Genomic DNA, 13,351 nt, shown 5'->3' with positions numbered 1-13,351 from the left:
GGTGTGGAAAAGTATTGCAAAAAATTTTATTAACAAATACACACCTCCCACAAGCAAGATTGGTATTCTTAATTTGTCTCTTAGATTTAGAAATCCTGTCTCTTAAATTTAGAAATCCTGTTCTCCAACGTCTAATAGGCATAAGCTTCTGTTTTCTTCTATAGTGCTCATGTATTTCAGTCAAAGTGGACAATTTCCTGCTTCCAATAATATTTTTCACTAAAAAACTCATTTCATCCCCTAATATCCATCATTTCCAAATGCTTCACAAAGCAACCCCACATTTTATAACGATTTTAAAATTTCTTGACCTCTTAATGAAATGAAGACTTTAATGATTAACCCAATTGAGCAGGTACCTTTACTTTCTTTTATATACTATAGCATACAGATGGAATCACTTGGGTCATTTATTACATTAATATCTCTTTTGTAGGCATTTGAGTATGTGTGTCTAATGACATGGGTGTCATATAATAAGTACAAAGATCCAAATAACTAGAACCTTCTTTTATGAAATATAAACTTTTAAAGAGAATAGTTGTGTCTTATTAGTTTAAGAGCTCAGAATACATACCTAGTATATGCTGAATGTTTACCTAATAGAATGGTCTGGTTCTCTTCAGTTGCCTAATAAAGTGCATTAAATTAAGGTGGTCACAAAGCTAGTTAGGAAAATATTATGTCTTAGCAGCAGCCTCTATAATTTTCCAGAGATACAAAAATATTTTACTTGGACATTGCCCTAATTAAGATATATTTCAATTTCCATATTGAAAACCTGGACTTTAGCTTAGTTTTCATACTGGTTCTTGGTAGTCATGATCTTAGAGACATCCTGAGTTTTAATACTCAATGAAGAGTTCTCAATCAATAGAGCACAATATATTTTCCTGACATAAGAAAACTTAAAAGGTCATGATGGTGATTATTTTCAAACTTTTCCAACTTTCTTTGCCTCTTACATTCATAAACCTCTTTCCCTCATGGTTGATTAGAACAAAAAAAAAATCAATCTACTGAAAATAGCTTTAGGCTTCCATTTTATGAAGAGCCACACTCACACACACAAAAACATCTTTTCTGAATTAAAACATGAATCAGACTCTGTTTCTCTGTTTGAGGACTGAAACTGTAGATTTGTACAAAATGACCATAAAAGTCAAACACTGGAAGAAACCAAAAGAGACTCCCTGTCCACTTACTTTATTTTGAAAATAATTAAATGCATATATGAGGAATGCGACAAAATATAAAGAATATTTATGTGAGAACTATTAGTATTCATCTGTAGAGCAGCAATATATCTCTAAAGAGAAAAACTCAAAAGTCTTTAAAATGTCTTATTAACTGAGAATCTTGTTAGACAAGAATTTGAAGAGGAGAGCTCAATTTGAAAACTGAAGTCCCACATCCTGGGAGAGAAGAACTTTGGATGACCCTACTAATTACAACAGGATGAAAACCAGCCCAAATGAAATAACATGTGAACTCAGATGGGACATGCTGTGGCTAACAGTTGATGGACAGGGGTCAACAAAGGACAGTGACAGAAAAGGAAATTAAAATAGGAAAAAAGAGGATTATTTCTCTATTGTTATGTTAGTCTCACTCACAATGTCACTGAGTATTAACCAGGTTTCAGCAAGGAAGCTTGTACAGGAAGTAGGAAGTTGTAGTTATAATTTGTGTAGAAAAATAGTCCATATAATTGTATACACTGGAACCCAAATAACCTCCCACAAGAAGGTTAGTATTCTCTTTTTATCTTTCATGGTTTAGAAATAATCACTTGTTTTCTAGTCTGTAATATGGCTAAGATTCAGTTTCCAGGGGCAAGAAAACTTGAATGGAAGTCCATCTATTTGGAGAAATTATCAAATGCCAAATAGGGAAATGACTACAAAACAATCTCATTTTGTTTTATTTGGTTCTAGTTATTTGGAGTTTTTATGTACTGTATAACACACATTTTATGTACTATATAACACACATTAATGGACAGGTTGGTATTCAGAGGAAAATACTCACGAGTAATAACACTAAGTAATTAACTTATTGGAGTTTTTGGACATTAGCATCCTTAATACTGTTTGCAAAATAGGTCAATGATTAATAAGTTTGCTAGTAGAATAGTTTTTTTTAAAGATTTTATTTATTTATTTGACAGAGAGAGACACAGTGAGAGAGGAAACACAAGCAGGGGGAGCGGGAGAGGGAGAAGCAGGCCTCCCGCTGAGCAGGGAGCCTGATGCGGGGCTCAATCCCAGGACCCTGGGATCATGACCTGAGCGAATGCAGACACTTAACGACTGAGCCACCCAGGCATCCCTAGAACAGTTTTTTTTAAGATTTATTTATTTATTTTAGAGAGAGAGAGCACGGGGTGGGGGGCAGAGGCAGAGGAAGACACAGTCTTAAGTAGACTCCCCACGGACGGCGGAGCCCCACTAGGGGCTAGATCTCAGGATTCTGAGATCAGGACCTGAGCTGAAACCAAGAGTCAGATGCTTAACCGACTATGCTACCCAGGCGCCCCTAATAGTTTTAAAATTAGATACAGAGTAGTATACTCAACAAATTGTTCTGATGGAAAACAATTCTTAACAAAATTAATAATATACTTTCAAAAAGAATATTTTCTAAATGATGATATACGGGAGTATAAAATTTCACTTCCTATTGATTTTTTCAATGCTTACTAATAAAAGTAGTGAGAAACTTAAGATGTACAAAGATATGATGCTAAAGCAATAAAATTATTATTATGGTGTGTGTGGTTTTCTTTACCCAATTGGAAAACTAGCAACAATACAATGTATTACCAAATGTGAGCACAAGGACTAAAATAAATCATGTTCAAGTAGAAAGAAAGAACTAAGACTTCACATAAATAAGTAAAAGAGGCTTCATAGAGACAACAGACTTAAACTAATATTTGAAACTGAAGATATAAAAAACAAACAGGGAGTGGTGAGAGTTATGCTGAATTCATACAATGGGCCGGTGACATTTGGACTAACACATGTAAGAATTCCAAATGAAAAGGGATAAAAGCTACTGAAGCATTGAGCAAGGATTAGTAAACCACAGTTGGAGTCAAATATTCTAAACAATACAACTCATCAGGGAAAAAATATTTAGTTTCTATCCATACATTAGCAATAAAATAATCCTATTACCGCACCTACTAACAACTACTACTACTACAACGACAAAAAACTACAAGTATGGTTCTCATTACTTACTGCTGATTCAGTTCAAAAACCGTCAAAAGAAACTCAAACATTTAACCACAAAATCCTAGAAAACCAATTAACAAAAACATGTTTCAAAAAGAGTAAAAACATTGAGGATTAATAAACAAGGACATTTTGAAAGGGTTTTAAAACTGTACTCACTTTAGCAGAAAGATCAACGTCCACATTCAACTGCTCTTTATCCCCGCCAACGGGACCAGGTGGAAGGCTGGGACTGAAGGCCATGAGGTCGGTCTTGGGCGGGCCCTCCCCGGAGCACACCCTCTGCCGCCTCTGCTGCGAGTACGACCAGCTCCCCACCGCGCTGGAGCACACCAGCGTGGGCTTCCCAGGCGCGCACGCGCCCTCCGCGGGCGGAGCCGAGCAGCGCAGCGCCGTGTACAGCAGCAGCGTGAGCACCAACAGGCTGGACACCGCGCAGATGGCGATGATCAGGTACACGTTGACATCCACCAGCGCCGTCTCGGCGCCAGCGGCGCCCGCCAGCACCCGCGACGACGCCTTGGGCGCCTGGCCGCTCTCCACCAGCGACAGCAACACAGTGGCGGTGGCCGTGAGCGCCGGCTCGCCGTGGTCCTTCACCAGCACCAGCAGGCGCTGGCGCGGCGAGTCCGCCTCGTCCAGGGTGCGCGTCGTGCTGATCTCGCCCGTGTACAGCGCCACGCGGAACGGGCTGCGCGCGCCACCCGCCGCCGGCTGCAGCTCATACGACAGCCACGCGTTGTAGCCAGAGTCGGCGTCCACCGCGCGCACCTTCGCCACCACGTGGCCCGCGCCCACCGACCGCGACACCAGCTCGCTCACAGCGCCGCCGCCGCCGCCGCCGCCGCCCGTCCCCGGCCGCGGCAGCAGCGCGGGCGCGTTGTCGTTCTCGTCCAGCACGAACACCTGCAGCGTCACGTTGCTGCCCAGGGGAGGCACGCCCGCGTCGCGCGCGCTCACTTGGAACTGCAGCAGCTCCAGCTCCTCGTGGTCCAGCGGCTGCAGCGCGTACACCTTGCCGCTCTCCGCGTGCACCGACACGTAGCTCGACAGCGCACGCTCGCCCACGCGCCGCTCCACCAGCGAGTAGGACACCAGCGCGTTCTCCTGCGCGTCGGCGTCCCGCGCAGACACCGTGAAGATGTGGCAGCCGGGCGGGTTGTTCTCCTTCACGAACACCGTGTACTCGGGCTGCGCGAATGCCGGCGCGTTGTCGTTCACGTCCGCCACCTCAACGTACATGCTAGCTGTGGTGGACAGCGAAGGCGATCCCCCGTCTCGTGCTGTCACCACCAGCTCATAGTTCGCCACGCTCTCTCGGTCCAGGGCGCTGTCCAGCACCAGCGAATAGTAGTTTTTGAAGGTGGACACCAGCTTGAAAGGAACGTGGGGTGACAGGGTGCAGGTCAACTGCCCATTGGCACCAGAGTCGCGGTCAGACACACTGATTAGGGCAATGACCGTGCCGAGGGGAGCATCTTCTAATACAGGTAATGATAGTGATTTGATAACCAAGTCAGGTACATTATCATTGGTGTCCAAAATTTCCACCAGAACCGTGCAGTGACCTGTCATTGGGGGAGTTCCTTTATCTGTCGCGTCTACCTGGATTTCATATAACTTAGTTTCCTCGAAATCTATATTACCTTTTATACTGATGTATCCACTAACTGGGTCTAAGTGAAATTTCAAAAGAGTATCTGCTGACATGTCTGTATTGAAAGAATATACAATGTCCTTATTTACTCCTTCATCCAAATCAGAGGCGTTAACAATCACTGCTAGGGTACCGTTTGGTGCATTTTCGAATAAACTGACTCTGTAGACAGTCCTCTCAAACTCTGGGGCGTTGTCGTTTACATCTAGAAGGGTGATCTTCACTTGAGTAGTTCCGGTGAGCTCTGGTTTCCCACCATCAACTGCCGTTACTAGTAAGTGATGTTCAGGAATGTCCTCGCGATCTAAAACTTTTCTCAACACGAGTCCAAGGGATTTAATATTATCATCATTTCTTTTAATATCCAAGGTAAAATAATCGTTAGAGTTAAGACTGTAGGTCAACAGAGAATTGGCTCCAATATCTGCATCTGACGCGCCCTCTAGCGGAATCCGAGAACCAGGCGGCCGGGATTCATAAATAAATAATTTTTTTAATGCCACCGGGAAAACCGGCTGGTTGTCGTTAATGTCTTTCACCTCCACCTCCACATGGAAAACCTGCAGCGGCCTGTCCACGATCACCTCCAGGTGGATGCTGCACTCCGCGCTCCGCCCGCACAGCTCCTCCCGGTCAATCCGAGAATTCACAAACAAAATGCCATTCTGCAGATTTACCTCTAGAAGGTCCCCGTGGCCTTTGGACGCCACCCGGAACAGGCGTGGCACCAGCTCCGCCAGCTCCAGCCCCAAATCCTGGGCGATGCGGCCCACGAAGGTGCCGTGTTTGGCCTCCTCCAGGACTGAGTAATGAACCTGGCCGCTCCCAGTCTCCCAGACTGTGAGGAGCAGAAGCGAAAGCAGTAATCGCCGGGCTCCTGGACCTTCTTCTCTCCGTGAAAACACCCTTGCAAGCCTTTTCCAAATATTGTGACGTTCTGGCCTCGATCCAAACTTCAAAAAAGAATTTGAGTTCCTCATTTCTTTCTTAAATAACCTTACCGTGCCCGTATTTCAGAGAGCAGCATCTGAGTACATAACGCATGCTTCATTTCTTTTGTGGTGAAATACCTTGCGGTGGACAGCGACATCATGTGGCTAAATGTGTAAGTATTAAATAAATGTACCTACCTTCTCCGTATACTGGCCTCTGATCTTTCCCAAAATTTCTATTTTAGTTGTAATTTCCTTCGAGCACTTTTCAAATTCTTTATATTTATAGAAATATAACCTTATAGCTTTTATACTAATTCATCACTTCCAAATATCCCAATCCATGACATAGTATAATATAGTAGAATGATTAATGTTATAATAGTAGTGGACATCTACTGGAACTATTCCCCACATGACAAGCCTGGGGTTCTAACGGGGTTATCCATTAAATTCTTTTTTTTCCCATTAAATTCTCACAACAACTCTCCGAGGTAGTATTAATACAAGTCACTTTTTACAAACAAGGAAGTGAAAACATACCAGTTAAGTAACTTAAAAATATTAACTGGTGATATTTGGGTGGGATCTCAATCTGATTCAAGACCCCTAACTTTTACCATTTGGCCTTGAAGTCTACATTTTATAGAAAAATCAGGGCCACCTGGGTGATTCAGTTGGTTAAGCATGTGCCTTTGGCTCAGGTCCGGATTCCGCGTTGGGGTCCTAGGATCCAGCCCCAACTCGGGCTCCCTGCTCAGCAGGGAGTCGGCTTCTCCCTCTGCCCCTTCCCCCGCCCAGCTGTCTCTTGCTTTCTCTCTCTCTCTCTCAAATAAATAAATAAAATCTTTAAAAAAAAGAATTCCAGAAAGATGATTAAAAAGAAAAAGAAAAATCAGACCTTTGATATTCATGACCACCAAAACATCAAGACATTGAAAGTATGTGTAGATAGGGGTGCCTGGCTGGCTCAGTTGACAGAGCATGTGACTCTTAAATCAGGGTCTGAGAGTTGAAGCCCCACGTTGGGTGTGGATCCTACTTAACAACAAAAAAGTATGTGTATATACATATCCATATATACATACATATTTACTTATATATTATTATAGCAATTGTTAATTTATAAAATTTATTTATGGACTGTCTATAACCCACTTTTATGGCCTTTATCCAATGATTATACCCTTGTTGTCTGTCTTAAGTGTTATTTATATAAAGATGCCAGAAATCAGTTTTTTACAGTGCAGTTCTTTTATAAATTTGTTTTACCATATGACAATACATTCATGACAAGTCAGAATATATTTGTTTTTTAAATTTCCATACCATTTATACATTTCAACTTACCTGCATATCCTAAAATGTTCACAATATGAAATAATTCATTAAAGAATTTCTTCAGGAGAAAAATGATCCCAGAAAGAAAAAAAAAACAAATGTAACTGTACAAAACATGATAATAATGTAATCTATGCCTAGAATAAATGTATAACTGAAAGGCATATACCAAACAAAAGTGGAAGCAGACAGATGATTAATTTTTAATGATCTCCACTCTAGATGAATTTCTGGATTCCAGTTTCTTAAAAAGTTGTTACTTGAAAGTATTGGTGACTTAACCAATCAATAAAGAAAAGTAACTTTGGAACATAATTCACCATTCAGTATCTGCAAGATGAGGCAATGTAATATTCTAAAGGTCCCTCTGAATTCAGTGAGAGGTATGAGTTCTCTAAATATTTGAAAGTTGACCAGAGAAAATTCATGGGCAGAGGTTGAATGTAGAGAGGTAAAAGGATGTCCAAGGTTTTGCTTATAAGTCAGAGCCTCTTGAAATAAAACCAAATACATGATTTAAATATTAGGAGAAAAGTTTTCATGCCAGGTTTTTTTCCCATGCACTCACTGAAAGCATGCCGGGATTGCAACTTACTCGTATTTTATCATTCACATTTAGAATAGAATAAATTGTCAATTAATGTTTTAATGGATAAATGAGTATTTTAAACTTTCTCAAGTATCATAAGAGGTAAGTTACATTAATGATATTTGTTAATATCAAACTTATGCAATTTCTAATTGATTCTATTGTACTAGTTCATGAAGAAGTAAACATTTAAGAATTATTTTGGAAAAGCATGAATCAAGGAAATAATTACAGATATTTGTATGCCAGTTAGTGCTTTGAAGAATCTTGAAAAATAATTACTAGTTTTAAAATGAGATACAGAATTAAAAATTTAAAACATCATGGACTCCATGGGACGCCTGAGTGGCTCAGTCAGTTAAGTGTCTGCCTTTGGCTCAGGTCATGATCCCAGATTCCTGGGATCAAGTCCTGCATCGCTTCTCCCTCTGACTGCTGTTCCCTCTGCTTGTGCTCTCTCTCTCTCTCTGACAAATAAATAAAATCTTTTAAAAAATAAAAATAAATTTAAAAACATCATGGACTCCATATTGATGGAATACCTCTGACAACTTATTATAATACTATACATTTCATGACATTTAAGAGTATACTAATTGCAGGGGTGCCTGGGTGGCTCAGATGGTTAAACGTCTGCCTTCGGCTCAGGTCATGACCCCAGGGTCCTGGGACTGAGCCCTACATCAGGCTCCTGACTCAGCAGGGAGCCTGCTTCTGCCTCTCCCCCTACTCATGCGCTCTCTCTCTCTATCTCTGCATCTCAAATGAATAAATAAAATCTTAAAAAAAAGAATATACTAATTGCAAAGTAGAATGCAACAGGCAATTTATGACAGAGTAGACTCCATAATGATTATTAGGCAATGAAGGTAATACTAAAGGAACTATGAGTTCATCAGATTGAGCCACTGTGTGGATAAAGTATCAGTGAATAATATCTACTCTCACTTAGACATCTCCTCAGGTAACTTAATTTAAAAGTGTAAATAAGGAATAAGAAACCAATAAGAATTTAAGTGATAAACCGTGACTCCTGGAGATCTGGGTATACCTGGATATATTTTTAACAGCGTACCATTTACCTGTAGTACAAACATAGTGGCCAGACTTCTAGTAGGACAGATTTCACCTGACCGTTTATACTTTCTGCATACAAGTCTCAAGAAGGTGGTGAGTAGCTATGACACTCTAGGTAGGATGACTCCTCCCAAGAAAGAGCTTCTTCCTTATTTGCCCAAGTCGCATTTTTCCCTGTAAAGCCTCAGATAAACTTTTCTGGTTCCCAGGAAATATATACTCCCTGAATTTTGAGGCTTATTAACTGTTAGGAGCTAAGAAGTTTACTGTAGAAACAGATTATCCTTAAAAGATTTCCCCACCTAACTTCTCAAGTCCTTTAAAAGCAGATCTTGGATGAAAATGACTATATGGCCTATCTGTTGAATGGCTAAGGCCAGATCACTTAGTGGAAGTTATTTCTACAATTCAATACCCATCCACATACATACAGGGAAAAAATAGCAAATAACTAAGAACCAAATAGAAGACAGTTTTAGACAGTTATTTCACACCAAGACATTTTCTTTTGAAGTTTTAAAATTCTTCTCCAAGTGTAACATTTACTTGTCAATTTTATGTTTTAACAACCCAACACAGGAGTTTCCAATTAAAATGCAGTCATTCAATATCAGTCTTCACCTTTTGGGAAAATTCCAACTTCCTTAGTTATATGAATGTTGCCAGGAGAAAGTGAGTGATCTCACACATGTGGAAAATGTTATCCCAGGCATAGAGTATGGTGTCAGAGGCAGGTGGTCATTCTCTGCACAGTGGAAGGCCTGCACACATTAGCCTAATGATACAGATACTGGGAAGGATGACTGAGCAACCCACTAACATAATAACTGCGCTAGAGTACTCACCACTTTAAGAGGAAAAAAAATCCCACCACCTGGCCACCCCACAATGTAGTTTTTTAAATGTTAAGATTTTTTTTTAAGGTTAAAAGATTTTAGGGCGCATGGGTGGGTCCATCTGTTGGGTGTCTGACTCTTGATTTCAACTCAGGTCGTGATCTCAGGATTGTGAGATCTAACCCCTCATTGGGTTCTGCGCCAGGTGTGGAGCCTTCTTAAGATTCTCTCTCTCTCTCTCCTTCTGCCCCTCCTCACTCCCCTGCTCTCTCTCAAAAAAAAAAAAAGATATTTTAACAAAATTGAAAGAGGATTCTTTTCTTTTTTTCTAAAGATGTTATTTGTTCGTTTGCTTATTTGAGAGAGAGAGAGAAAGAGAGTGCCTCTGAGTGGGGGAGGAGGAGCAGAGGGAGAGGGACAAGCAGACTCCCCACTGCGGGCAAAACCCCTCCTGGGGCTGGATCCCACTACCCTGAGATCATGACCTGAGCTGAAATCAAGAGTCAGACACCCAACAGATGGAGCCACGGAACAACCAACAACGATTAACCCACTGAGCCACCCAGGTGCCCCAGGGACGGATTCTTTTCTCAATGAACTCTCTATTGTGCCTTAAAACTCTAAGGATTTTGTAAGTGTGAAGTCTTTATCCCAAATAACAGGTTATTTGACTACTGAAAGACATACCTAATATTAGCAATTATTCCTAAGTGATGTTACTTAGTGATCCTAAGTGATGTATTCTAATGACCTATGATAGGTACTTTCAGAAGTCCTGGCATTAAAAGATCCATTCAGGCTGCTTTCAAAAACAAGGAAAAGAAAACCTAACTTATTACCTGTTGCATAAACAGATAAAGACAAATGAATTCTTGATCGAAAAAAAAATCTAGAAAACGTCCAGGTAATAATATACTCCTATTCCAAAATATTCTGACAGAATGGATGGATGATGTAAATTGGAAATATGCATTTTGTATATTCACACTCTTTAAATTTTTTCCAATTATGATTTTTCAATTTTGAGAAAAAATATTTACAGGTAATAAGTTTTCAAGTTTAGCTGAAGTGTTTTTCAGTCCTTCAAAGTCCAATTATTCACGAACAGATTTAATTATGAAAAAAACAAAATCTGAAAATAAGAAAACCATTTAATTGTTCTCAATGAAGAAATTCACCTCTATTTCATACCATATATTGCACCATAAGATAATGATAAAAAAATAAGGGCAAATGGCAAGATTAACATAACATAATAATAAAAAAATAAGGACAAATCTATAAATCAAAATAATAGAATCATAAATAAAGGAAATAGAACAATTCTAGAATCGACAGGAAAGACTCACCTTTCCTAAGTGTTCTGATTCTGAGGGTTGTTGTCTTTCTTCTGCGGAGTCTGGAACTTGAGGTAGGCTGGGGCTGAAGGCCATGAGGTCAGTCTTGGGCGGGCCCTCCCCGGAGCACACCCTCTGCCGCCTCTGCTGCGAGTACGACCAGCTCCCCACCGCGCTGGAGCACACCAGCGTGGGCTTCCCAGGCGCGCACGCGCCCTCCGCGGGCGGAGCCGAGCAGCGCAGCGCCGTGTACAGCAGCAGCGTGAGCACCAACAGGCTGGACACCGCGCAGATGGCGATGATCAGGTACACGTTGACATCCACCAGCGCCGTCTCGGCGCCAGCGGCGCCCGCCAGCACCCGCGACGACGCCTTGGGCGCCTGGCCGCTCTCCACCAGCGACAGCAACACAGTGGCGGTGGCCGTGAGCGCCGGCTCGCCGTGGTCCTTCACCAGCACCAGCAGGCGCTGGCGCGGCGAGTCCGCCTCGTCCAGGGTGCGCGTCGTGCTGATCTCGCCCGTGTACAGCGCCACGCGGAACGGGCTGCGCGCTCCACCCGCCGCCGGCTGCAGCTCATACGACAGCCACGCGTTGTAGCCAGAGTCGGCGTCCACCGCGCGCACCTTCGCCACCACGTGGCCCGCGCCCACCGACCGCGACACCAGCTCGCTCACAGCGCCGCCGCCGCCGCCGCCGCCGCCCGTCCCCGGCCGCGGCAGCAGCGCGGGCGCGTTGTCGTTCTCGTCCAGCACGAACACCTGCAGCGTCACGTTGCTGCCCAGGGGAGGCACGCCCGCGTCGCGCGCGCTCACTTGGAACTGCAGCAGCTCCAGCTCCTCGTGGTCCAGCGGCTGCAGCGCGTACACCTTGCCGCTCTCCGCGTGCACCGACACGTAGCTCGACAGCGCACGCTCGCCCACGCGCCGCTCCACCAGCGAGTAGGACACCAGCGCGTTCTCCTGCGCGTCGGCGTCCCGCGCAGACACCGTGAAGATGTGGCAGCCGGGCGGGTTGTTCTCCTTCACGAACACCGTGTACTCGGGCTGCGCGAATGCCGGCGCGTTGTCGTTCACGTCCGCCACCTCAACGTACATGCTAGCTGTGGTGGACAGCGAAGGCGATCCCCCGTCTCGTGCTGTCACCACCAGCTCATAGTTCGCCACGCTCTCTCGGTCCAGGGCGCTGTCCAGCACCAGCGAATAGTAATTCTTGAAGGTGGACACCAGCTTGAAGGGGATATGAGGCATCAGAGAGCAGGTCACCTGCCCATAGACACCGGAGTCACGGTCGGACACGGAGACAAAGGCGATGACGGTGCCAAGTGGAGTGTCCTCTCTGACCGGCAAAGACAGAGGTGTGATTGCCAGTTGTGGAGCATTGTCATTTACATCCAGCACTTTCACTAAAACCTTGCAGTGATTCGACATTGGAGGATTTCCTTTATCAACTGCTTTTACCTGAATTTCATAGGATTTTGTTTCTTCATAATCCAGTCTACCAATTAGCCTAATTTCTCCTGAGTTGGAATCAATTTTGAAGTTTTTTTGAATGTTTAGAGGAACATCACTGCCAAAGGAAAAAACAATTTCTCCATTTACACCTTCATCGGCATCAGAGGCGTTTAATGTAGTCACTAATGTTCCATTTGCTGTACTTTCTAATAAATGGACTCTGTACACAGCCTGGGCAAACAATGGGGCATTATCATTAACGTCCAGCACTGTGATCAGCAGCTGAACTGTACCTTCCAGCTCTGGTTTGCCCCCATCAGTGGCTGTCAATAATAAATGAAGTTCTGGTGTTTCTTCTCTATCCAAAGATTTCCTCAATTCAAGTGAAAGTGACTTACTGAGTTCATCACTTGCCTGTACATCCAAAGAGAAATAATCGCTGGGGCTGAGGGTGTAAGTTAGAAGAGCGTTGGTACCAATGTCCTCATCAGCAGCGCCCTCTATCGGGAAACGTGAATCCACCAGTCTAGATTCAGGAATAAATAACCTTTGTTCTCTTGCTCTGAAAACCGGTGGGTTATCATTAATGTCCTTCACCTCCACCACCACATGGAAAACCTGCAGCGGCCTGTCCACGATCACCTCCAGGTGGAGGCTGCACTCCGCGCTCCGCCTGCACAGCTCCTCCCGGTCGATCCGAGAATTCACAAACAAAATGCCATTCTGCAGATTTACCTCCAGAAGGTCCCCGTGGCCTTTGGACGCCACCCGGAAAAGGCGCGGCACCAGCTCTGCCAGCTCCAGCCCCAAGTCTTGGGCGATGCGGCCCACGAAGGTGCCGTGTTTGGCCTCCTCGGCGACCGAGTAGTGGACCTGACCACTCCCAGT

The 13,351-nt window shown here is 43.6% G+C and overlaps 1 protein-coding gene across 1 annotated transcript in view; it reads right to left on the bottom strand.

The window, feature by feature from the left end:
* Positions 1–13,351, bottom strand: part of LOC113929438 (protocadherin alpha-3) — a 200,114-nt gene that overhangs the window by 163,606 nt on the left and 23,157 nt on the right. Inside the window, 2 exon segments of the mRNA XM_035727644.1 lie at positions 3,402–5,852; positions 11,024–13,350. Coding sequence (XP_035583537.1) covers positions 3,402–5,852; positions 11,024–13,350 — 4,778 coding nt within the window.

Source organism: Zalophus californianus, chromosome 5 (assembly GCF_009762305.2).
Source record: "Zalophus californianus isolate mZalCal1 chromosome 5, mZalCal1.pri.v2, whole genome shotgun sequence".
Classification (NCBI taxonomy): Eukaryota; Metazoa; Chordata; class Mammalia; order Carnivora; family Otariidae; genus Zalophus; species Zalophus californianus.
This window is presented reverse-complemented; position numbering and strand designations above follow the sequence as displayed.